Source organism: Pteropus medius, unplaced genomic scaffold (assembly GCF_902729225.1).
Source record: "Pteropus medius unplaced genomic scaffold, Ma_sr-lr_union100, whole genome shotgun sequence".
In the NCBI taxonomy this organism is placed as follows: Eukaryota; Metazoa; Chordata; class Mammalia; order Chiroptera; family Pteropodidae; genus Pteropus; species Pteropus medius.
This window is the reverse complement of record NW_024349799.1, coordinates 16860485-16885297: the sequence shown is the minus strand read 5'-3', so window position 1 is coordinate 16885297 and position 24813 is coordinate 16860485. Positions and strand designations below refer to the sequence as shown.

The window sequence follows — 24813 nt, the reverse complement described above, 5'->3', positions numbered from 1 at the left end:
GGCTATTCTCAATCACATTAAAGAAATTCTTAGTTTGCTACAATTTTTTTAAATCACAAATCAGTATTAGATGCCTTTTTATGTATCTATCATAATGACCATATAATTTTTTCTTTTCCTTTCTGTTAATGTGATGAATAAATTATTTTCCAATATCAAACCACCCTTGCACTCCTGAAATAAACTTCACTTGGTTGTAATGAATTATGCTTTTTATATATCCCTGGATTTGATTTATTAACATATCGTTTAGGATTTTTACATCTATGTCCAAGAGAGAGATCATCAATTTTCCTTTCATGTGTTGCTCTTGTTGGGTTTTAATATCAATGTTATTCTGACCTCATAAAATTGTTGGAAAGTGTGCTCTTATTTTCTATTCTCTGGAATAGTTTTTGTAAGATTGGTATTTCTTCTTCAAATGTTTGAAAGTGTTCACCAGAGAAGCCATCTGGGCCTAGAGTTCTTCCTAAGATTTTAATAATGGATTCACTTTTTTTTATATATGAGATTATTCAGATTACACTTTTTTGGTCAATTTTGGTCAATTTTTATTTCAAGGAATTTGTCCATTTCACTTAAATTGTCAAGCTTACTGGTAAAAAGTTGTTTATTCTGTTCTCTTATTATTTCTTAAATGACTTGGGATCTATTCTGATGTCCTCTTTTTCATTCATATTGGTAATTTGTGTGTTCTTTCTTTTCTTTGATTAGTTTGCTAGGGATTTATCAGTTTTGTTAATCTATTTTAAAAACAAATTTTAGCTTTGTTGTTTTTCTCTATTATAGGTTCATTTTCTATTTCATTGATACATGCTCATATCTTTATTCCTTCCTATCATTTCTTTGGGTTTGATTTGCTATTCTTTTAGCTTCTTGAGATGGAAGCTTAAATGATTATATTTTAGCCTTTTGTCTTTTTTTTTTTTTTAGGCAAGGCAACCGTTGGTTGACCTCACAGATTGCAAGGAACTTGTCAGCTTACAATCCCTTATTATTATTTTTTTAATTTTATTTTTTTTTGCCTACAGCACCTGGTCTTCCTAAGTGGTCTCCCATCCAAGTACTAACCAGGCCCGACCCCGCTTAGCTTCTGAGATGAGACAGGATCAGGCTTGTTCAGGGTGGCATGGCTGTAGACAGTCTTTGGTCTTTTTTAATGTTCACGTCGAAGACCGTACATTTCCTATAAGCACTACTTTAACTGTTTCCTACAAGTTTTGATTTGTCATATCTTAATATCTTAATTCTCATTCAGTTCAAAATGTTTTCAATTTTCCATTTCGATTTCACTTTTGGCTCTAAGTTATTTAAAAGTGCATTGCTTAGTTTCCAAAAAGTTCAGATTTTTACAGTTTTCTTTTTGTTATTGAAATTAGTTTAGTTCCACTAGAGTCAGAGAACATATTCTGAATTATTCCAATCTATTTAATTTTATTGAGGCTTGCATGTGGTCAATTTTGGTAAACGTTTTATGTGCACTTCAAAGAATGTTCATTTTACCATTGTTGGGTACAGTGTCCTATGAGTCAATTAGATCAAGCTTGTTAATTGTGCTGTTCAGATCTTCTATATCCTTACTGATTTTTTTTTGTCTGCCTTCATAGCTAATATGAAAGATTGGTGAAAGCATTAAAGTCTCCCACTTTGGTTGTGGATTTTGTATTTTTCATTTTAATTCAGTCCATTTTTGCTTTATATATTTCGAAGTGATGTTATTGGATATATACAGATTTTAAAATGTTATATCTTCCTGGTGAATGAAGAACAACATTTGCATGGGTATATTTCCTTCTCTTTCTTGTATAAAATAAGCAGTCTCGAAGCTTATCCTTTGTTTAATGACTTTACTTTGTTCCTAAAATCTCTACTGCTAAAAACCATTAATTGGAAAAAATATTTCCGTCGATTTCAATAGAAAAATTGTGATGCAGTCCATCCAACCCAATGCCCAAACAATTTTTACTGATTGAAAAATTTACTAATAGACCAATAAAACAAGTTTATATTTTAAAAACCTGATGATTTGAATATAAAAATACAGTTTACATATACAACTTATTGTAACAACGGAATGAAGATATCGTAAGTGGTAGAGGATGGGTGTGGGGGAGTCATTACAACTGAGAAGGTAAGGTACATATTTCTTTCTGCACCATTTCTTTGCTGTTTTTCAACCTTCAGGAGACTCACGGCTGTCTTGCACTCAAACTATCTTTAAAAATAAAGTTATAGCACAGAAAAATACCTTAAGGGCAAAATAAATACTAAATTTGAAAGCACTTCAAAACACATGGAAATAGCTTGTGTACTCAACGGACTGCAGAACCATTGAAGATGACCCTTCCAAATGGCACGCGCGTGTGAAACAAAGTGGTTGGGGTTTAACCGAGACATGGCAAGCAATGAAAATTTATTCCCTAGGATGTTGTTGGGCTACAAACTGTTTTATTAAATTAAATTGGTGAGTATATTTAAACTCTGGAAGTATGACATCAGAATATCATTCGTTATGGCATGTTTATTTGGTGTGTTCAGGGATGAAAAAGTTATCATACTATCAGAAAAAAGGAATGTTGTCTAAAAAAGTGGTACAGCTTTTAAGGAGTCATTATGACAAAAAGTTAATTGAACAGATAAATCTGAAGACTAAACTTCACCTTGCCTTTTTCCATGTAAATACGCATTAGAGTTTTAAGTAATGAAGTGGCATGATCAGGCCATATTTTTAAAAATTCTTTCTGGCAGCTGATATGGAGAGAATGTATGCAAAAGGACAAGTCTTGAAAGAGAAAGGTCAGGAGACTAAGAAACATGTCCAAGTAAGAGACAATAAATAGGTCAGTGGGACAGAACTGAAGCCCGACAGAGGCCCAAATGCAAATGAGAATTCTGAGAATGCTAAAGGTCATATTTCAAATTTGTGGAAATAATGTTGAGACAATTTCATCTGGGGGGAGAAAAAGTGCAGCTGGATCCCTATTTTACTCCACACACAAAAATAAAGTCTAGATGAATCAAAGATTCAAGCATAAGAAATGAAACAAAATATCAAAGAAAACATTGAGTGAATTAAAAAAAAAATCTCTAAGTGGGGAAGCAATACTCAAGTCATAAGGAAAAAATAATTCGACTACATAAAAATATAGATGTGGGGAAAAATTATATGCAGTCAAATAAACAGTTAAGTGGGAAACACTATCTGTAACATATTGACAATTTCTTTCGAATTCAAAAAGAATAAGAAAATAATAAATGCCTCATAACAAGGGGTAAGCAGTAAACAAATATAATAAGAGGCTTGACCTCACTCATAATTAAAAAATAATTTTGAAACAAAATGATGAGATATTCTTTTAAAACAAGAATGAAAAGGTCTGCACATTATAGGTTCAAACAGCACTGTGAGGAAACAGGTCTTCTCCTAGTCTGTTGTTGGAATATGAATTAGCACAATCTCTTTGGAGGGGCAATCTGGCAATACCTATTTTTACCCCAAAATTTTTAATGAAAAATTGCAAAAATACAGAAAAGTTGAAAAAATGGTACAGTGAACAACCACGTACCACACTTAGATTTTACAATTGTCAATATTTTGTTATATTTGTGTTATCACACATATGTAATACATATTTATTTTTATATATTTATGTTATATATGTAAACATATATATATATATATATATATACATGCAGATACATGTATATATATACATCTATCCATCCATCAAGCCATCTTCTATTTTGATGCATTTCAAAGTAAATTGCAGACATTAGTATGCTTCATCCCTAAACATATCAGTATACATATCAACTAGAGTTCAGTATTTGCGTACAATTCTTCTTCTTTTTTTTTTTAGGTAAAATTTACATATAGTGAAATGCACAAATTTTAAGTGGACAATTTGATGTGTTTTTGACAAATGCACATACTTTTGGAATCCAAACTCCTATAAGATATAGGATATTTTCATCACCCCAGAAAGTTCTTTCTTGTCCCATCTTGGTTAATTCTCCTCCCCTCTCCCTCCAGGCAATATTTTTTTTTTACTACAAATTAGTTTCATTGGTCCTAGAACATCATAGAAATGGAATTATACTTTAGATACTCTTTTACGTAAGGCTTCTTACACTCAACCTAATGATGTTTGTGATTTACCCATCTTGCCATGTGTGTCAGTTGTCCATTTCTTTTCACTCCCGAGTAGTATTTCATAGTTACTTTATCCCTTCCCCACTTGATGGACATTTGAGTTGTTTCCGGTTTGAGACTATTACAAATACAACTCCTATAAACATTCTTGTGCAGGCAATTTTGAGGACATATGCTTTCTCTTGGGTCACTTATGGAGGTCATAGTCTAGTTTAACTTCAGTACAGGTCACAGTGATGAGTATGTGTCGTGTGACAGGTACAGAAAAGTGTACATCGGGAGGTGTGAGAAGGTGGGAAGTGCCTCTAGGGGGAGAACCAGGGAAGGCCTCCTGAAGAAGGGGCCTTGGTGTTGACACAGCTAGGTTGGATAGGAGGATCAGGGGCTCTGGTCAGCCATGCCTGCGTTCCAGCCCTGTTCCCATAGGGAAAAGATCCTTTGGAGTCTCGCTTTCACTTTTCTCATCTGTACAATGGGGATGTTGACACTACAGGACTTGATAGAATAACGGTTAAAAGGCCCAGCCACAACCTCAACAGGTACCCGATTTGTTAAGTATTCCTCTTTTCTCCACAGACGTGGCTCCCCTGGTGGCCTTCAATGTGGATGTGGCCCGGACGTGGGTGACTCCCGAGGGAAGTGGGCCTTACGTGCTCAGCTCCCTTCTGCACCAAGACCCCAACACCAACCAGACCTGGTAAGTGAGGCACCAAAGACAGGAGGCCTGAAGACTGAAGGAGCCTCCAGGGAGCCCCGACAAAGCCCCAGAGAAGGCTTTGGCACCCCACCCCCACAGTCTGGGGAGAACCTCCTTGCTCTTTCTGAAAGGTGTGTGGGAATGGGGAGAGAAGTCGAGAGAGAGGCTATGAGGCCCAGTCCACCCTGGCCCCTGTCTTCTCCTGGCCTCTCTCTGCACTGCCAGGGTAGAGGTGGGGGGGACTTCAAAACTATTTAAAAATAAGGTTTATGAAGGCTCTTTTTGTCTCATACAAAAGTAACACATTCTTAAAGGAGGAAATTTTGGACAGTGACAAAAATATTCTTAAAAATGGAAAATATGAAGCAGGAGGGAGTGGTGGCTAAGAGGCAGGCTGTAGGTTCAGGGACAGCTTCACTCTGTATTTGTGGCGAGGTGCTCGCCCCCCAGGCTCACTCCTCATCTCTGTAGTGACACAGTGATGTACTGGCTTCGCAGCGTTGCTGAGAAGACTGAGTTCCTGCACATGAAGGGTTCAGCATGGTTTCTGGCGAAATGAAGGCTCAATGACATTATCTTATATTTTTAAAATGTCATCTGTACCTACCCATTAGATAAGCAAAAAAATGTTTAATCTGACAACATTCTGCTGGTAAGGATGTGGTCAAACAGGAACTTGGGGGAACGTAAATTAGTGTAGCCACCTTGGAGAACACTTTTGCCATAACTGGTAAAGTTGAAGATGCACGTGGCCTTGGACTCAGTAATTCCACTCCCAGATACTAACCCTAGAGAAAATCTCAGGTCAAGGTATTTATGGTATCACTGCTTGGAACAGAGAAAGACTGGAAATGCTCATCATTCTGAAAATGCACCAACGACGGCAACACTAAAAGCAGGTGGAATAAATGAAACGAGTGCAGTGGTTATTAACCTAGATCAATCTTGAGATATATTGTAAGGGAAAAAGGCAGTTTGAAGAATTATGTATACTATGGTCATTCACTCAACAAATATTTATACGGAATATCTATTCTGTACCAGGCCCTGAGGATACAGAAGTGAGCAAAGCAGACAAAAATCCCCGTGCTCGGGGGAGACAGGCAATAAGCAAGCAAGTAAAACGTATTGTATCTGATGGTGACAGTGGCAGTGTGCTGATGCAGAAGCCCGTCTTTAGTTTTTTCCCCTGTTGTCGCCAAAATGACTTTTAGAGCTGCTTTGTTTTGAAGCCAGGATCCAGTCAAGGAGAATGTGTCATGTATCGTTACTTTGTCTCTTTAGTCTCTTTTAAGCTAGAGCAACCCTTCCTCTTCCTTTCCTGTTTAGTTCATGATGGTCACAGAGCTTTTTCTGTGCCTGCTCTATGACCCAGCCATACTCAGGTCCTGCCCCAAGCTGGTGCCCTGCCGCCCCACTACCACTGCTGCTTTGCTTTTGGTTAGTGGTCAGTGGTTTCCTTCATCCCCAGCACACCTGAGCCATGAGCCCAGGGTCCAGACAGGCTTTGGGACAGAGCCAGGGGAGGCGCTCAGGGTCCCTGGCTGCGTGAAGCTCCAAATCTCCCAAGCCAAGTAGAGCAGCAGCTCTGTTTGGTGACAGCTCCTGAGGTAGCTTCATGGCTCTGGGACTTGGGCCAGGACCCCACCAGCCAAGCAGGCTTGGATCCTTTGCTGAACTGTGGTTTCCTCATCTGTACAGTGAAGAGGCTTGTGACCATGAGATTTAAGTGGTGAGGGCAGGGGCAATTCATCCATTCATTCACTCATTCACTCAAATTCAGTAAGTACTTATAGAGCATCTACTCAGTGCCAGGCAAAATATGAGGGATATGTGTGAAAGAGACACAGTCCTTGCCCTCATAAGGGAAACAAAGTCAGGCAATGACAAGAGGAGTCATGACTGCTCTGGTGGAGACATCCAGAGCACTTTGAGGACATAGAGGCAGGCGTGTCCTTCAGGTAGAGGATGTGCATTGACACTGGGACTTGGGGAATGAGTAGGAATTAGTGTGAGGAGTCATGGGAGGGGGGAATCCTGAGAACAGCTTGGTCAGAGTCTAGAAGCTGGCCTGAGCAAGGCCAAGGAACTGAAACAATGTCGGTGGCTGTATCTGGGTGTGATGAGAAATATGATGCAGGAGGTGGGCAGTGCCTGTCACCCAGGCACTCACGGTTGGGGAGCCAGAAAGCTTTCACACAGGGGTGGGGTAGGCTGGTGGTAAGGTAGGTTGTTAGGAAGTTTTTGGCTGCAAGAATTTGAATTAAAGGTTGATGTTTGTTGTATCTTCTTTGTTTTGGTGAAATTTTATTGACATGCCACACAGAAAAATGCACATGTCATAAGCATGCAGCTCAGTGAATGTTTACAATGTGAGCCACCTATGTAAGTGGCATCCAGATCCAGAGTGGATGGCGTGCGTGAGCCCCTCTAGGCTGCGTGCTTCCTGCCAAGCACATCCCCTGCTAAGAGCCAAACCATTGCTCCAATTGCCATCTCCATGGATTAGTTTTGCCTTTTCTTGAATTTATAAATGAGGCATACAGTAGGTACACTATTATGTTAAGCTTCTCTCCGTCAACATACAGTCTGTGAATTTTATCCATGGTCTTGCCTAAGCAATAATGCTCATTTTTGTTGCTAGCGTTTTTCCATTGTGTGAATAGTGCTGTTGATGGCATGTAGGCAATTTCCTTGGTCTATTATGAATAGTACTTTCTTTTGGTGGACCAGTGCACTTCTCTCTATTGGGCAATTGCCCGGCAGTGGAATTGCTGGATCACGGCTTATGATTTGGCTTAGCATTCAGTTTTCCAGACTTTGAAGTGCATGAACATTCTGATTGTTCCACATGCTCATGAAGGCTGAGTTTCAGTCTGAGTTATTTGTGACTATCTCCTGCTCAGTCTTCTCAGCTCCAGGCCTGACAGACTTTAAGGCCCCCTCCCTCAGAAGCCAAGCTGAAAGGCCACGACGGAGGAGGGGAGTTTGAAGCCCCCAGAGCAGAAGGTTCTGAGCCCACCGAGGGGTTGGGGGAACCCAGCTGGGCTCATGAAAACCTCTCTGAACACCTGCTGAAGCAGAAGGGGGCTCGTGGGAGGATGTGGTGAAAGGCATTCTGGGTTTCTGCCACAAATGATAGAACCCGAGACCATGGGCCTGCTGCATGGGGCAGGAAATGCACTGCTGGCCACCGGGCCACAGAAAAAGGGGCAGGCTCCCCACGTGAGGATGATGTGTCTCTCTCACTCCCTCATGCTGTTTCTCCCTAAAATATAGCAGCCAGGGCTGGCGGCATCATAGGCTTGGCTGCTGCAGAGGGAATGGAGCGGAACATAAGGAAGACTTTTCCCCAGGGGAGTATGGGATTAGACTGAGAACAGAGACAGATTAGAGTTGGGTGAATTAATCAGATGGGCTGCACCCAGGCCAGGGTGTAATAAGGTCCCCAGGGCTGTCAGCTGATGGTAGGTTCATTCAGTCACTCAGTCAACAAACTTGGAGATCAAGAGACCACCCACCATGGTAAGGGTGGTAAAGAGGTGGGCAACCCAGGCAGCTCAGACTGGGCTCCAGGCCACGGTATTGCCTGATTGTGATATGAACGGCAACCTACGGTTTTGCAGTACACAGCCTGCGCAGCTGCACACGGAGTCTCTTGGGAACTCACAGTCTAGGTGGGAACAAAGGCCAGGGATAGGGGTGGATTCCAGTAGTTAGGGCCACCTGGAGGGCTCAGAGGTATCAAGTTGCTCCTTCTTTTGGGAAGGCTTCCTGAGGAGCTGGGGTTTGGGATGACTGTATTGTAGGGAAAGGAAGAGAAAGGCATTGAAGGCGGAGGGAACAGCTGGGGTGAAGGCCTGAAGGAAGAAGGAGGGTGGAGGCTATTCCAGGCCTGCAGCTACTCCACCAAAGCGTGGTTGGGGGTAGAGCCCAGTTCTGAGCCTACCCATGGGGGAGTAGGAAATGAGATGCTGGGGCCAAGGCTGAGGCTCAGGCTGGGGAGGGGTCTGGGAAGAGAGGCAAGATTGGTGAACAAGTTGACCTAATTTGGAAGCTCTCAGCTGCAGAGCCCTCAGAGTTCAGCTGCACCCGGCTCTACATCCCTCAGTGCTGCCCCAGATTAGTCCCCTCACCTGCTACCTGGTTGTCATTTAGTCATCTCTCAACAAATATTTCCTGAATCCCTGCTCTGTGCCAGGCACTGTTTCAGGTCCTGGGAATAACATGGCAAACAAGATAGACAAGATCCTTGGGGAACTTACAGTCTGTGGGGAAGACAGATAATGAGCATGTAAACATGTAAACACATACTATCAGACGTGACAGGTTTTGAGAAGGAAATACAATAAGGTGATTCAAAGCCGAGGAACTGGGTTGTGAGGTGGGGCTGGTTGGAGAAAGCACTTATGAGGATGTGACAGTTAATTAAGTGAGGCTGAGCGATGAGAATGAGCCAGCCTTGGGGAGCGGGAGGTGAGGGTTTCAGGCAGTGGGCACAGCGAGGCAAAGGGCCTGAGGTGGGAAAGAGCTGGGGGCAGATGAGGAGCAGAAGCCCACCAGCTGGAGGTGGGGCTTGGAGATCAAAGGAGCGGGAGGAGCGGTCTCAGAGGCAGGAAGGGGCCGGTCACCCAAGGCCCTGTGAGCTGCAGCAAGGGTTAGGGACTCCTTTTCTAAGTGCACGGGAGGCTCCTGAAGAAGGGGAGTGACGTGGTATAAATTACAAGAGTAAATTTTAAAAACAAAACAATAATGGTCAGGATGCTATTACTCTAGACCAGGTGAGATGATGGTGGCCAGGATGGTGGTGGGGAAAGGAGAGAAGAAATGTTCTCTAGATATAACTTGCAGGAAGAGCCAACAGGGTTTACAGATGGATTCGATGTAGAGAATGAGTGAAAAGGTGAATCAAGGATGCCCCCAGACTTTGGACTTTAGAATGCAGTGGTTGGCGGTGCCATATATCACTGGGGGAAGATGGAAGGGGACAGGTTTGGGAGGCCAAAACCACAAGTTCTGCTTTGGACATTCTAAGTTTGAGACATCTGTTAGGCAATAGGCAGTTGGTTATTGTATTAGTTTCCTATTGCTGCTGTAACAAATAATCATGCATTTAGTTCCTTAAAACAATACAAATTTATTATCTATCGGTTCTGTAGGTCAGAAGTCTTATTCAGCTAAAATCAGTGTCAGCAGGGATGTGTTCCATCTTTAGGCTCTAGGGGAGAATCCATTTTCTCACCCTTTTTAGCTTCTAGAAGCCACTAGCATTTCTTGGCTTGTGGCCCCTTCATCCATCTTTAAAAATCAGCAGTTAGCATCTTCAAATCTCTCTCTGACTCTTACCCTCCTGCTTTCCTTTTATAAGGCCCACCCAATAAGCCAGGATAATTTCCCTATATCATGATACTTAATCAAACCCACAAAATTGCTGACCATAAAATGTATCACAGTCACAGGTTCTGGAGATCAGGACACAAACATCTCTGGGAGTGGGGGTGGCGGCATTATTCTGCTTTCCACGGCTGGGCCGGGCTGACTTCTGGTGGAAGAATGCTAGGGTTACAGATGTAAAGTTGGGAATCTCAGCATTTATAGGTGGATTGAAGCCACAGGATTGGAGAGGATCACTAGGAAGAGTGTGCTGGCAAGGAAAACAAGGACTGAGGACTCCAGTGACATTTAGGAGTCAGACAACGAAGGAGCCAACAAAGGATTCTGAGAAAGAGCAATGAGAGAGGTAGGAAGAAATCGAGAAGAAAGTGTTTTAAGGAGGAGATGGTCAGTTACATCCAGAGCTGCTGAAAGGAGGAGGAAGATGAGACAGAAAGGCGTCCATTGGATTTGGCAACACAGGGACCACCGGTGACCTTGGGTGGAAGTCAGCTTGGGGCAGGTTATGCTGGGGGTAGGGTGGTTACACACAGGTATAGACATTATTATTCTGTAAACCATGGATATAAGTGAAGGATGTATTTCATAATTTTAAAAAATGTAGAGGAATGAGAGCTGAGGAAGTAGAGAGAGTACCTCATTCCTGTCCCCCTATTCCCCAGCCCACCATAGCCACATCGTGACCTTTTGAAAGCAGAGACTAATCATGTGCTTCCCCTTTATAAAGTCCTTTGTGCTTCCTGCTGCCCTCAGCATAAAGACCTTGGACTTGGTGCACTATTCGCTGTTACTACGTCCAGCCTCAGGGCCCCTTCCCCAGCATACCCTCCTCACAACCCTAGGACAGGAAGCTCACTCCCTGTCTCCAGCAGCCCAGTCCTCCCTGGGCAGTGTGGGCTGACACTGGACTCTGCTATCTCCCTGGGCTTGGGGTGAGGGGGCAAAGTTTGCCATTTGGCATCACATCTGAGGCTGCCTTAATCAGGCTGATGCGCCTGCCTCCCCCAGACCTCCAGTTCTGACTGACTCATAAGGACAGGGACACCAGCGTGCTCTTCTCAGGAAATACTAGGGCAGGCACCCCGCCTTCTCTGGCATCACTGTCCCCAACATAACCAGCTGTGCTGCCGGTGGCTTCCTGGTTCTCCCTATCACAACCAAAGAGCAGAGTCTTTATTTATCACCACTATCACCCCATCTTTGTCAGGATGGGCCAGCAGGCGGAGAGGGGATGCATTTAACCATTTCCTGCCTGGAGCTGTGCAAAGGTAGAGGCTGAGTAAATGCCTTTCGCCTAATGCAGAGTCCATCGTTCTGGGCTGGGGGCCTGCCTGCCTTTCCCAGGTCTGGGCTTTCTCCACAGTTTTCCAGACAGGAAGCCTGTGAGCCTGTGGGTCTGCAATGGGAAGACTGCACCTAGGCTGGGAGGGAGAAGAAAGGAATCCTCAAATGGCTCAATTTTGCTGTCTACTTTTCCACTCAGGCTTCTGGTCACCAGCCCTAGGACCAACAGGACAGCAGAGCCCCTGCATCAATGCATCCTCACGCAGAATGAGATCCTTTGCCAACCAGTAGGTAAGTCAGGCTCAGTTCCAGGAAATGCTCCCAGGACCTCCTTTCTAGGAATCCCACTCACTAAGCCCAAACCATTCCAACCACCGCCCCCCCAATCCAGCCCCGCCCCAATAGACTCCACCACGACCCACAGCTTGCCTTCTATCCATGCTCAATCCCATCTCAACCCAACCCTAATTCCCAGCCTACCTTTCCTGACCCAGTCCTAACAACAAAAACAATACCTAAAATGTATTGAGTGCTCATTATGCTAAGTACTTCTTCATTCACTTTTAATCCCCTAAACCACACCACTTTACAGAATAGGAACCTACAGTTCAGAGAAGTCCTTTGGTTGCCAGTATGACTAAGTCATGCACCTGTTATTGATAGCACCATAGGTGCAAACTCAACTTCACTTGATTCCAAAACCTAACCTATTCCAACTCGTCACATCTCAGTGGAATCCAATGCTACCCTCCCAGTCTAACTGAGGCCACCCTAGTGTCTGCCATGGGACCTGGTACATATTAGGTGCTCAATACATGCTGTTTGAATGAATGAACAAATAAATGGACCAAATTCATTTATTAATCAAACGCTACTCATTCCACCCAATCCAACTCAAGGCACACATTTGCTGATGACCCCTTGGCTGTGTTAAGGCAAAAGCCTTGTCTCTGTGAGAGACACTATGTTGAACAGGCTGCACAGGGCACACGGGCGAGCAGGATGACTGGGTGACCCAGTGGCTCAAAAATGAGATCATCTCCTGGGGCCCACATTGGGAATGGAGAGGAAGGGGCTACCACGTCCGCCCCTGGGGTTGTGGGTGGTAAGACCCCCCAGAGACGGGTCTTCGAGAGTGGAGAGTTCATGAGCCCGTTGAACCAGTCCCTCAGCATCTTGCACATCTCTCCAGCACTGCACATACACCCCAGCTAGCTTCTCTGCCTGCCTGCCCCCAAAGACTGGGAGTCCCGGAGGAAAAGCGCCACGTCTCAGTTATTTCCAGATCCCCATTGCCATCTGGCACAAGGCCGGCATGGAGCAGACATCACTGGGCATTTATTGAATGAGCCGTTAAATGAGCCTGGGGAATAGGTGCTTTTCCCTGACTGAGTCTAGGCTTGTCCTTGAAGGGCCCCCATCAAGCTTCTAGAAACTGTTCTGTATCAACATTTCCTTAGGAGGCCCTGACCAAGTTGGCCCCGTTTCCTCTGACCTTGGCTACAGGGTTGCCTTCCTGCATCCCTCCCTCCTTACCTGGGCTTAACTGTTTCAGAGCATGTCCCCATCCCAAAGGGAAGGCACCGTGGAGTGACAGTTGTCCGGAACCACCACGGTGTTTTGGTGAGTGTGCATGGATGGGTAGCTGGAGGGCCTCGGGGAGGCTGGAGCTGCCCCCTGTGGTAAACTGGTGTTAATACCAGTTCTGACTTGTATGTTATTCTTGGAGCCGAGCCCAGCTGTCGCCCTGGTGCCAACAATAGGGCTGACCGTGGCTTTGCCCATGAGACCAGCACACAGACCTAGGTGCTAACCTCATCTCTGACCTTGGCACTTACTCCTACCCCTGCTGAGGGGTGAACAAGCTATTCCTGCGTCCCCTGCCTGGTTGAGACACTTGGTTCTAGGTGGCTGTGACTAGGGGGCGTGGGCTGGGGGTGACCCAGGCTCACTCCCTCCTTTTCTGCCCCCTCCCCCAGATCTGCATTCAAGTGGTGGCCCGGCGGCCCCACAGCCTCAGCTCAGAGCTCACAGGCACCTGCAGCCTGCTGGCCCCCGACCTTCGTCCCCAGGCCCAAGTCTCCTTCTCCAACATCGGTAAGGATTGGATACTCACTGGCTTTGGACAACTCTAAAGAGATCTCCCTGGGTCTGCAAGAAAAGGCACAAGCCTACTGCAGATGCAAAGGGATAGAGAGGCCCAGAGAAGGCAAAGCAGGCCAAGGTCCCCCCAGCGACGGGAACCAGTGCAGAGCTAAGTGTGGGCTTGCCTAGAGAATAAAGAGGAGAACAAGGAGGCTATCTGACTCTGAGCTCTTCCATGTGTAATTTTTAAAGAAAATCTCCTGGATCCCGAGGCACCCGTGGATGCTGGAGATTGCTACAGGAACAAAAAAAGCAGCACAGAGAATACAGCCAGGCGGCGCCGGGCTCTGAAGATGGAGGAGGGAGAAGAGGAGGAAGAAGGAGCTGGTGAGACCTGGGTTGCTCCCAGAGGCTATTAGAGCTGACACCTAGGCCAGCGACCTCCGGGAGTGAGGTGTGCCTAGTTCTGGGAGATGGGGAGCAGTGTCTGGATTCTACAGGCCTGGCCAGTTCAAGCTCTGTCCCCTTGAATCTTACAGTGGGGAAACTGAGGCCCAGAGAGTGGGAATGATGGGAGTGAAACACAGTCAGAGTTGAGCAGGTTCTGGCACAAGCCTCTGAGACAAAGGCTTCACTCTCGGGAGCTTCACCGACTTCTTCCCTGAACTGAGCGCTTGGGGCTTGAATGGGGTGGGTACCCCACAGGGTAGGATGTGCTGCCCTCACTCCTGCCCCAGATTCCATGCCCATTCCTGACCTGCTCCCTGTCTGGTCCAGGCACTGAGATCGCCATCATCCTGGACGGCTCAGGAAGCATCGATCCCCCGGACTTCCAGAGAGCCAAAGACTTTATCTCCAATATGATGAAGAACTTCTATGAGAAGTGCTTCGAGGTGGGTTTCTCTAGGAGCTAGATTCACACAGTCTATTTCTATCGATTGCTGTGAACAAACCAGCTCAAAACAACCACCATGGATCTGTTCACAGTTCTGTGGGTCAGTTATTTGGGCTGGGCTCAGCTGGGCAGTTCTTCTGCTGGTTTGCCTAAAGTTTTTTTCCTGTAGCTGTGGGTATTTAGCTGCTTGACTGGGACTAGAGGGCCTAAGATGGCCTCACTTGTCTGGCCATGTATCTCCAGCAGGTCAGCTCAACATTTCCATGGCTGCAACATTCCAAGAGGGCAACACCCAATGCACGCCAGCCCTTTTCATGTCTCTGGTTGTATCCCATTTGCTGATGCTCCATTGCCAAAGCGAGTCATGTGGTCAATATGAATGGGATGGGACTCCACAGGACATGGATTCAGAGAGAAGTCTGTGATTCACTAGGAGCTTACACCATCCTCCACCCCTGCTTGCTTAGAAATTTAGCAACTCTTCCTGCCTGAGATGAGGAGTGAGTGGATTCTTCCACTGCTTCTAGAGGGGACCATTCAAGGGCCTTGGGCACGGCGACTCTGCCAACCTCCTCTCCCCCTCGGCCCTTCTCTCCAGTGCAGCTTTGCCCTGGTGCAGTACGGGGCAAAGATCCAGACTGAGTTTGACCTTCGATACAGCCAGGATGTGGTGGCCTCCCTTGCCAGAGTCCAGAACATCACTCAAGTGGGGAATGTCACGAAGACTGCCTCTGCCATGCAGCATGTCCTGTGAGTGTGAGGGCAGTGGGAATTACCTGAGCACCTACTGGGTGCCAGCTCATGGCCCTGACCAGAGGCTCTGCAGCATCATGCCTGGAGAGGTGCTGGACAGAACCATGAAGAGGAGAGGATCAGGGTTCTAGCTCTTCCTTGGCTAAGAGAGGAATGTGAGAGCTTTCAATCCAGCTTTAGTTGATGGATGACACCGCAGTTTAGTCCTCCAAAAAATCTTCCAAAGAATCCTCTTGTGAGTGGAAGTAAAGCACAGTGCTGACAGGGCTGGGCTCAGTGGCCAGGCTGCCTGGGTCCACATTTCAACTCCAGTTTGTACTTTTGAGAACTTGGGCAAGCTGCCTAACCTTCTGTGTTTCAATTTTCTCATTTTAAAAAATAAAAATAATCATAGCACTTGCCTTCTATGATTTTGTGAGGATTAAATGGTTTAAACTCTGTGCTGTGCTTACAGCAGTGCCTGGCACGTAAGTGCTATGTAAATATTAGCCACTGTTATTCATGTCATTATTATTCTTACACATATGCACAAGGAATAGACTTGTGCTGTCCAGCACTTTCCTACTGGGAGCAGGTATGGGGCAAGAACACCTGTGTTGCAGCCCTTCCTCCACCCAGCCCTGCTTTTTCTGGGCTTTCGTTCCCCTGTGAGGGCTCCTTAATTCTCCCCAATCCTAAAACAGATCTGTGAATAAAATCTCCCCAAGCTCAGCCATCCCTCTGGCAAAGTTTTCCCTTCTTTTACTCTCACCTACTTAGGGACAACATCTTCACGCCAAGCCATGGCTCCAGCAACAAGGCATCCAAGGTCATGGTGGTGCTCACTGATGGGGACATATTTGAAGACCCCCTCAACCTCACGACTGTCATCAACTCTCCAAAGATGCAGGATGTCGAGCGCTTTGCCATTGGGGTAAGAGCCAGGGGCAGGGGGCGTCTTCTGACCCTGTATAGCCTGGGTGGGGAGGAGACAGGGTTTTGGGGGCTCCTGTCAGCAGCTTACCCAAACTCTGTGCTGTTCACAAAAACTCACAGACTTCTCCCAGTCCCCATGTCCTGTTCACCACTTGCACCCCAAACAGGTCTTCCCACAGAAGGCTAGCCACAGCTCACTTGCCCAGCAGTGATGAGGAGAGCAGTGGACACTCTAGGAGCCCACAGGAAGGACAACAGGGCAGGGGTCTTGAAGGAGATGGTGCTGAGCTGAGTCTTAGAGGACAAACAGGAGTAGCTGGCCTAGGGCACGGGGAGGTGGGAAGGGTTCTGCAGGCAGAGGGAACAGTGTGTGCAGAGGTGAGAAGAGGCCTGGTGTGTTCAGGAAAACACGTGTAGATTGGTAAAACTGGAGCCCAGAGTATGTGGTGGGGAGAACAAGGAACAAGGAAAGAAAGAGGCAGGTGATAAAGGACCTGAAGGCCAGGTGGCAGGGCTCAGTGCTCTCCCTGGGCCTGTAGAGCCCTCTGGGCTTGGGAACCAGCCAGCCCCCACGGTTCCACCCTATTGACCTGGGGCCTCTGTGCAGGTGGGAGATGCATTTAAGAAGGCTAAGACTGAGAAGGAACTGAAGCTGATTGCCTCGGCCCCCAGTGAGACCCATGCCTTCAAGGTGACCAACTACACAGCACTGGATGGGCTGCTGAACCAACTGCAGCAAAGCATCGTTCGTATGGAAGGTGAGGGCTCTAGGGGCCCTGGCCACCCTGTGTCTGTCCCCTCAGCATTCAATAGGAAGCCCTGTGCTCAAGCCCCACCCTTGTCCTACTGCCATGTGGCACTCTGGGCAACTCCTGTCACCAATCTGACCTTCAGCTGTTCCATCTCTAATAAGGCAACAATATCCCCAGCCCTCCTCACTTCCTTGAATTTCCATGAAGCTCTGATGAACTGACCTAGTGCTGGATAAAAAAGGATGACTAGAGCATGGTTCCTGCCCCCAGGAGTTCACAGATGAGGAAACTGAGGCCCCAAAAGAGGGAAGGAACTGCCTAAGCCCTCTGCCAGTAGCTGCTAAAACAGGACCCATATCTCTACTCTTGGCTTGGTGCTCATCCCATCACACGGAATCTGGCTCTCTCTGGGAGCAAGGCCAGGCTGGACCCTTCCCTGGCTTGGTTTCTTCCTTCACTTTGCTCACAGCAGTGTCTCACTGGGCTTCTTGGCTTCCAGGCACGGTGGGAGAGGCCCTTCACTACCAGCTGGCACAGGTTGGGTTCAGTGCCCAGATCCTGGATGAGGTACGTGGCTGACTCAGCACCAGGCAGGCTTGCTATAGAGACGGGGTCCCAGCAATACCCTGGGACTCAAGGACCTCTGATGCCTATGAAAGAGCCTCTTTAGAATAAAGGAAAACACTTCTGCTTGCTCACCCTACTCTGGACTTCCGAGGTAGACAAAAGAATGGCTATATTTATTATGAGCGGTTGTCTTGTTCTGTGTGCTCAAGGATTGAGCAGTTCTTAATACAGACTAGTAACACAGGTTTTGGCCTGGATCAGCTTGGCAGCCAAGTTGCGTACTTCTCCCCACTAGAGGCACTGTTCCCACAGATGGGCTGAGATACAGGCATAGTGAGGACACAGCCCTTGTGCATGGTAGAAGCATGATAAGCCCCGTCACTCAAACCAGGTGGGACTTGTATGCCAGGCTCAGGCTGGGCAACCTGCAGAGAAGGAGATGAGCACTGTCTTCTCAGTCATATCTCTTTTAATGCTCCACACTTGGGCCCCGAGTTCGCTTTTCTGCTCTGGGGGTTGTTAGTACTAGAGGGTCGGCTTCTCTGACAGGGTCATGGGTACAAGGCAGGAACCCAGTATTTGCCATCTCGCCTTCCTCTTGCTTTGCTGGCCAGATGGGAAAGGGGCCACTGGACACCCCTTTTCCTCATCAAAGTTCACTGTGCTGGCTGGTAGACCTAAGGCCTATGTGGCTGTCCCGGGGTTCCTCCCTCTCAGATGACCTCCTATCCTTCTGCAGGGGAAGGTGCTGCTCGGTGCTGTCGGGGCCTTTGACTGGTCAGGGGGCGCGTTGCTCTATGACATTCACAGCCGCCGGGGCCACTTCCTGAACCAGACAGCGGTGGACGCTAAGGCTGGAAAGCACAGCTACCTGGGTGAGGGCAGGGCCTTGAAACTAGCTAGGTGAGGGCATGGCCTAAGCAGGGACACCGAAACTGGACTTCAGGCTTCACTAGGCTTCCTGGTTGGGAATGGCTCTGATCGGTCGCACAGACTGAGGGATGGGCCCTGGTTAGGGTCCCTGATGCTGAAAATTAGGGCCTCCTGGAGGACAGGGCCTGCTCAGTACCCGATTCTCAGGGTGGCCCTGGGTGGCTACTTAGGGAAGACAGGACCTCACCTTGGTCCTCGTGTAGTGGGTGTGTGAATGAGTATTTTCTGAGTGAAGCTGTAAATATGATGATGTGTGTAGACCACATCTGTGTGATGGGGCACATGTGTGTGATCAGCAACAGTGGGAAAATGGGAGTGCTCCCTGATGCCAATTTTAAAGAAGATGAAAAAGACAGTCTCCTATTTTGCCCTCCTGCCCAGGCCACTTTTAAGGCCTGGCTGGGAAGTTGGGGGGCCAAAGGAGTGGCCCAGAGGGAGCTCCCCATCACAACCACATCCCTCCCCCAGGTTACTCAGTGGCTGTGCTGCATAAGACCTGTGGCGTCACCTATATGGCAGGGGCTCCACGGCACAAGCAGCGTGGGGCTGTGTTTGAGCTCCAGAAGGAGGGCAGAGAGACCAACTTCATGCCAGTGCTGGAGGGAGAGCAGGTACCTGCTGGGGAAGGACCATGGGACTCCTCCATTATTACAAGTGGGGGATCCAGAGGCCCCAGAGGAAAAAGGATGGATGGGCTCCAGGGTACCCAGTGGATTGAGGACCCAAACTAGGCAGAACTCAGGCACAGCTCAGTGCCTCTGCCCTGGCTTTGCATGTCTGATTGCCAGTGGTTTCCCCATTATGGGAGATCAGGGTGCCCACCCAGTCTCCTGTGTTACTCTGGTGAACAGACTGATCTGAAATGACCCAAATTTGCTGGCTCAAGAAGAGCAGGAGCAGGGGTCTAGCCTTGCTGAGGGGTGGAGGAGGGGACCTCCCAGTACTCCCTGTGAGCTGAGTTCCTCCTGGCTGTAGATGGGGTCCTATTTTGGCTCTGAGCTGTGCCCTGTGGACATCAACATGGATGGAATCACAGACTTCTTGCTGGTGGCTGCTCCATTTTACCACATTCACGGACAGGAAGGCAGAGTCTATGTATACCGTCTGAATAAGCAGGTGGGAGAGTCTCCTTCTTTGCAAGCTTGCTGGGGTTGTGGCTACTTAGCCTGGTGTGGAGATGATGGAGGCTGGAAGTGCCCTGGCTCTGCCTTGCACCAGAGGGCAGTGATGGGGAGGTACTCAGGGTGGATGGCAGCCAGATGGGGCATATCCCACTTTCTCACTTTCCCCACCCCATCATCTCATATTGATAGCGATGACATCCCAAATAACTGCATGGTTGACAAAACATGTTTTGTCTATGATCTCACTTGTTTCTTTAGTAATTATGGGACGTAGCTGTCACTCCCACTTTACAGATGAGGAAGCTCAGGCTCAATGATGTTGAATCTTGTTCAAGTTTACATAGCAAGTATGGGATAGAGCCGAGACTAGAACCCAGGCCTCCCAATTGCCAGTCCAGTGCCCTAACTGTGGGAGAAGAGAAGGCAGGCTCTAGTCGTGAATGACATGGTGGGAGGACTCCAGCTTTACCACTTGCTCACTATGTGACCTTGGGAAGGTCCCTTGCCTTTTCTGAGCCTCAGAGTCCCTGCTGGAGGATCCAGTCCAGTGAGCATGGCTCCTGGGGTGGGAATGAAGTGGGCGTCTTACATCCCCGTCTTGAGGGCTGAGCTGCCTGTTTGCTTTGCAGGATGGCTCCTTCTCCTTGGCACACATGCTGAGTGGGCACCCCAGGTTCACTAATGCCCGATTTGGTTTTGCCATGGCAACAGTGGGGGATATCAGTCAGGATAAGCTCACAGATGTGGCCATCGGGGCCCCCCTGGAGGGCTCTGGGGCAGATGATGGCTCCAGCTTTGGCAGCGTGTACATTTACAACGGACACTGGGACGGCCTCTCTACCAGTCCCTCTCAGGTGACTACAGGGCTCTCTCCTGCCTCTATTCTGGGGCTCTGATCTCCTCAGATGTGATGTCCTGAGCCCCAAGTCAGCTCCATTCCTAAGTGCCAGACAATCCCAGGGGGCTGGGAGTGCCCAACGAAGGGCAGAAGTCACTCAGGCCGGTGGGAGGATCTGCCTCACACAGACACTTCAAGTGGGGGTGGGAGGTTGTGGCAAGATCCAGCCACTTCCCTGACCTGTATTTTCCCCCTTTGGCATTCCTGACCTGCCTCAGATCCTCTTTCCTCTCTTTCTGTTCCTTTTCTGGCTCTTGTTCCCCACCCAACCCTCCATGCCTTAACTCTCATCCCCCAGACTCCATTGCCAACCTCCTAATCTACATCTTTTATGGGCACTTTTACCCACCTCCAGCTCATTTCTCTCCTAAGGTTTAGTTCCGGGTGTCCAGCTGCCTCCTCAGCACCTCACCTGGATAGCCCCGAGACATCTCATTCCGACCCTGCCCAACCGAAAGCATCTTCTTTTCCCCAGACCTGCGACTTCTCTGCCCGCTCCCCCCCTCCCAGAAACCTGGAATAATCCCAGACAGCTGACACCCAGCACAGCCTGTCAGCCCCCATGTCCTAACAATTCTACCTCTCCTAACCCAGCCCTTCTTCTCCATCTCCACCACCCTTGCCCCTTCCCCTTCCTTCCCATCTTCACCCAGTGTCTCATTAGACATGCCCACCCTATACCCCAGCCCCACATCAAGCCTCCTTGCACCAGACTGTCCTCCCGTTCCCACTCCAACTGGCCCCTGGCTGTTTCCTCAGCCACCGTGTTCTGTCCCATTCCTGGCTTTCCTCATCTCCCTTGTTAAGTCCTACATGCTCTTCAAGGCTCCGTTCTAATGCCACCTTCCTTGGGAGACCTTGCTCTGCTCTTTCTAGTTTCTAAATTGAGGGCTCCCTGGGGTGGGGACCGAGGCTGATCTGCTGATTTGAATAAAACCAAAAAGACTCCCTATTCCCTCCTCCACAGCGGATCAGTGCCTCATCGGTGGCCCCAGGACTCCACTACTTTGGCATATCTGTGGATGGTGGCTTAGATTTTAGTGGCGACGGCCTTGCTGACATCACCGTGGGCACTCTGGGCCGGGCGACAGTGCTACGGTAGGAGTCTGCGCTGCCTTCTGGGGTCCCAGGACCCAGCCTCACCCACTTGCCCTTCCCCGAATGGCCCCATGAAGATACTAGGCACTGATGAGAGGAAGTAAGTGAGGTGGTTTGGGGAACTGGCTCTGCCCATCTGGGTCTGAACCTCAGCTCTCACTTAATGGTGGGAGCTTGGGCACGTTATTGAAGTCTAAGACCCAATTTGCTCATTTATAAATGGGAATAATAATAGTGTCTACCTCATAGAGTTACAAAGATTAATTGAGAGAATCTATATAAAGTATTTATTTAGCACAGTGATGGCTGCCATTATTAATTTCAGAGATTCTGGGCTTATCCCTAAGTGAATTATCAATTCCATGTCCATAAATAAGCTGAAGGAGCACCTATCTGCCCTGTGTTCTCCACTAAGGCCCAAACCTGGCTGTCAACTCAATACGCCTCTTAGTATCTCAAAGTCAGCATGTCTAAGAACAGACCTCTTATTCTCACCCACTCCTCCTTGTCCCCTAACCGATGCCACCCCAGGCTTCCCATCTCAACAAATGATACCATTTGTTCAGGACAAAAACCCAGGAGTCATCCTTGATTCCTCTTTTCTTTCCCGTTACCCCATCAACACATTTTTGTTGGCTCTGCCTCCAAAATACCTCCCCATCACTTGCCTGGATCACCACCATGGCATTCTTCCCTGCTTCCACTCCCCGTACTTCATTTTCCACACAACAGCCAGAGTGATCCCTTCATCCTGCTGCTTAAAACCCTTCAATGGCTCTCACTTAGGATAGAATCCAAATTCTTTACCATGGCCCGTAAAGCTCTCCGTGGCCTGGCCCTGCTCGGCTTTGCCTCCCCATCTCCTGTTACTACCCTCTGTCTCACTAACTGTGCTCTAGTCGTACTGACCTCATTCCTACCACGGGCCCTTTGCACTCGCTGTGCCTTCTGCCTGGAATGCAGTTCTCCTAGATCTTCATATAGCTGGCTCTTTCTTGTTAACAGATCTCAACTTAAATTGTTTCCCCATTAGTGAGGCCATCTCTGACCACCCAACTTAAGTAGCCCCCATTCTCTCTGACCTTATCCTATTTTTATCACAGCATCACCTCACATAGTATTTTCCTGTTTCTTCTAGTTTATTTGCTTGTTGTCTATCTCCCCCTAGAGCAGGGATTTGTCTCTTTTCCTACTGTATCCTGAAGACTCAGAACAGCAGCTGGCACATTAGAGATGTCCAATAAATATTCATTGAATGAATGAATGAGCCAAGTACTGATCCGGAAGTCCTATGGTAACTTCTCATGGTCCTCTTTGCTGTCTCGTTTAGCTCAAGACCTGTGATTCGCCTGAAAGTGTCCATGACCTTCACCCCCAAAGCGCTGCCCATTGGCTTCAACAGCAGCGTGAATGCTTATTTATGTTTTGAAATCAGCTCTGAGACCACAGCTGCTCAGTCAGGTAACAGGCAGCCCCGCTGACCCGCCCAGTGTTGGGGTCATTCCTTGTTGGCTTCAGTAGGGGCCAGGGGTGAGGGTTTGTGTATTATGAGGTCCTGGTATTTGAAATCCCTCCACTTGGAGCTTAGTTCCTTTGACATTAGGTTCTGTTTAATGTCAACTGCCTAGAAAAGGGTGATCTGCTGTTAAGTCAGCACTCTGAAGGGGTTAATCTGACCCTGTTAGGAAGAGGGGCATTGTACCCTTTATTCAGGGTTCAAGGGTGGAGTTTCTGAAAGAAGACTCAGAAAAAGGCAGCCATTTTCCCATCCCCATCTACTGTGCCTAGGTGTGTGTATGTGTAGGGCCTCCTGAGAAGTGCCATTCCTCTTTCTGATTTACAGCTTCTTCCCTTCCCTCCTCACTGTGTCTCCCTGCCTTAGGTGGCACTGGTAAACCTGTCAGAGGCCTGGCCTTTCTTCCCATCCCCTTACCTGGTATTGGTTGGGAGGCTGTTTCCAGATAGCAGAGGGTGGGCCTGGCTTGTTGACAGCCCAGGTACTTATTGCCAACCCAAGAACTCCCCTCCAGAATAATCCATCAGCAACAGACCCAGGGTGTACTCTCTCAGTAACAATCCCTGAGATGTCTCTCTGATTCCCACAGGTCAGAAAGCAGGTAGGGTGGCTTTATCGCAGAAGGAGGCCATCATCAAATGTGAGGGTAAAAAGTGACAGGCCTATCAGTTCCAGCATATAAGCTGAAAGATTCAGACCATAGAGTCTGAATGGCTGCTGCTGAGTGGCTGTGGGACACTGGGCAGGTGTCTTTCACTCTCTGGGCCCTGGTTTCTATTCTGTACAGTAAGGGAGTTGGTTCAGGTAATCTATAAGGTGCATCCAGCGCTGCTGTCCTCAGGTTTTACTCTATGGTTTCTCTCTCCATTCCCTGTATTATTCTCCCTCCTTTTCTCCTTCAATGCCAGCCTCTGCCCTGAGCCCTCCTTCTCCTAGGGAAGACTGACTTGGCCTTGGAATACGCTGCTTTGGGTTTGGGGCTAGAGCATTGAGGTACCCTACTGCCAGAAGACCACGAGAAAATAACCTTTGAAGTGAAGAAACTCGAAGTCCAGCCCTAGGGAAGTGCCTATGTAGGAATACCACTCAGGAGGGGCTCATAAGGAACCTTAGGCACAGTGGAGGCCCCGTGTCTGTGGCTTGCCCATTCTAGCCTCATCAGGAAGGTCTGATCTTCACTTCCAGGCCTCAGAGAGACATCTCTGAACTTCACATTGGATGTGGATGTGTTGAAGCAGAGGAAAAGACTACGGTGTTCAGACAGAAGAACTTGTCAGAGCTACCTTTGGGAGTGGTCCAATCTCTGTAAGCCCTTCCTGCTCATTCCCACAGAGGGAGAGGTAAGTGAGGAGTTTAGAAGCATCCATAGGGGTCTGTGTTTTTGAGAAGAGAACTGAGGTACATGCAATGAAAGATACCTATCTGTCCATACAAACTAGGCAATTAAAATAATCATAATAGATCAAGAACCACATAATGGTATGGGAGATGGAGTTAATTATACCAGAAATCTAAATTAAAAAAACCTACCGAAATTGAACACTAACTATATCTCAAGCTTCCTAGCAGCTGAACAAAAAGGGAAATACTGTAATTGCTGACATGTTTCTTGGTAACAAATTGAGTATAACAGGGTCCCTTCCCCTTTCCGCGTCATCTAACCTCACTTGATAACAATAGTGGGGCTGAGGGCCCTTCCACAAATCAACGTCAGAAAATTGAACTAGAGAAAGCAGAAATGGAAAGACA

At 47.6% G+C, this 24813-nt stretch overlaps 1 protein-coding gene and 1 pseudogene across 1 annotated transcript in view; one reads left to right on the top strand and one right to left on the bottom strand.

The window, feature by feature from the left end:
• The window catches only part of ITGAE (integrin subunit alpha E), a 57780-nt gene that overhangs the window by 10956 nt on the left and 22011 nt on the right, over positions 1–24813 (top strand). Inside the window, exons 2-18 of the mRNA XM_039886394.1 lie at positions 4730–4850; positions 11728–11819; positions 13084–13151; positions 13508–13625; positions 13866–14000; positions 14391–14506; positions 15107–15258; positions 16021–16174; positions 16784–16934; positions 17428–17495; positions 18235–18370; positions 18897–19039; positions 19404–19544; positions 20182–20406; positions 21418–21548; positions 22879–23009; positions 24250–24404. Coding sequence (XP_039742328.1) covers positions 4730–4850; positions 11728–11819; positions 13084–13151; positions 13508–13625; positions 13866–14000; positions 14391–14506; positions 15107–15258; positions 16021–16174; positions 16784–16934; positions 17428–17495; positions 18235–18370; positions 18897–19039; positions 19404–19544; positions 20182–20406; positions 21418–21548; positions 22879–23009; positions 24250–24404 — 2237 coding nt within the window. The remainder of the gene's footprint in view (positions 1–4729; positions 4851–11727; positions 11820–13083; positions 13152–13507; positions 13626–13865; positions 14001–14390; positions 14507–15106; positions 15259–16020; positions 16175–16783; positions 16935–17427; positions 17496–18234; positions 18371–18896; positions 19040–19403; positions 19545–20181; positions 20407–21417; positions 21549–22878; positions 23010–24249; positions 24405–24813) is intronic.
• LOC120621197 (uncharacterized) lies at positions 1023–1141 on the bottom strand (annotated as a pseudogene).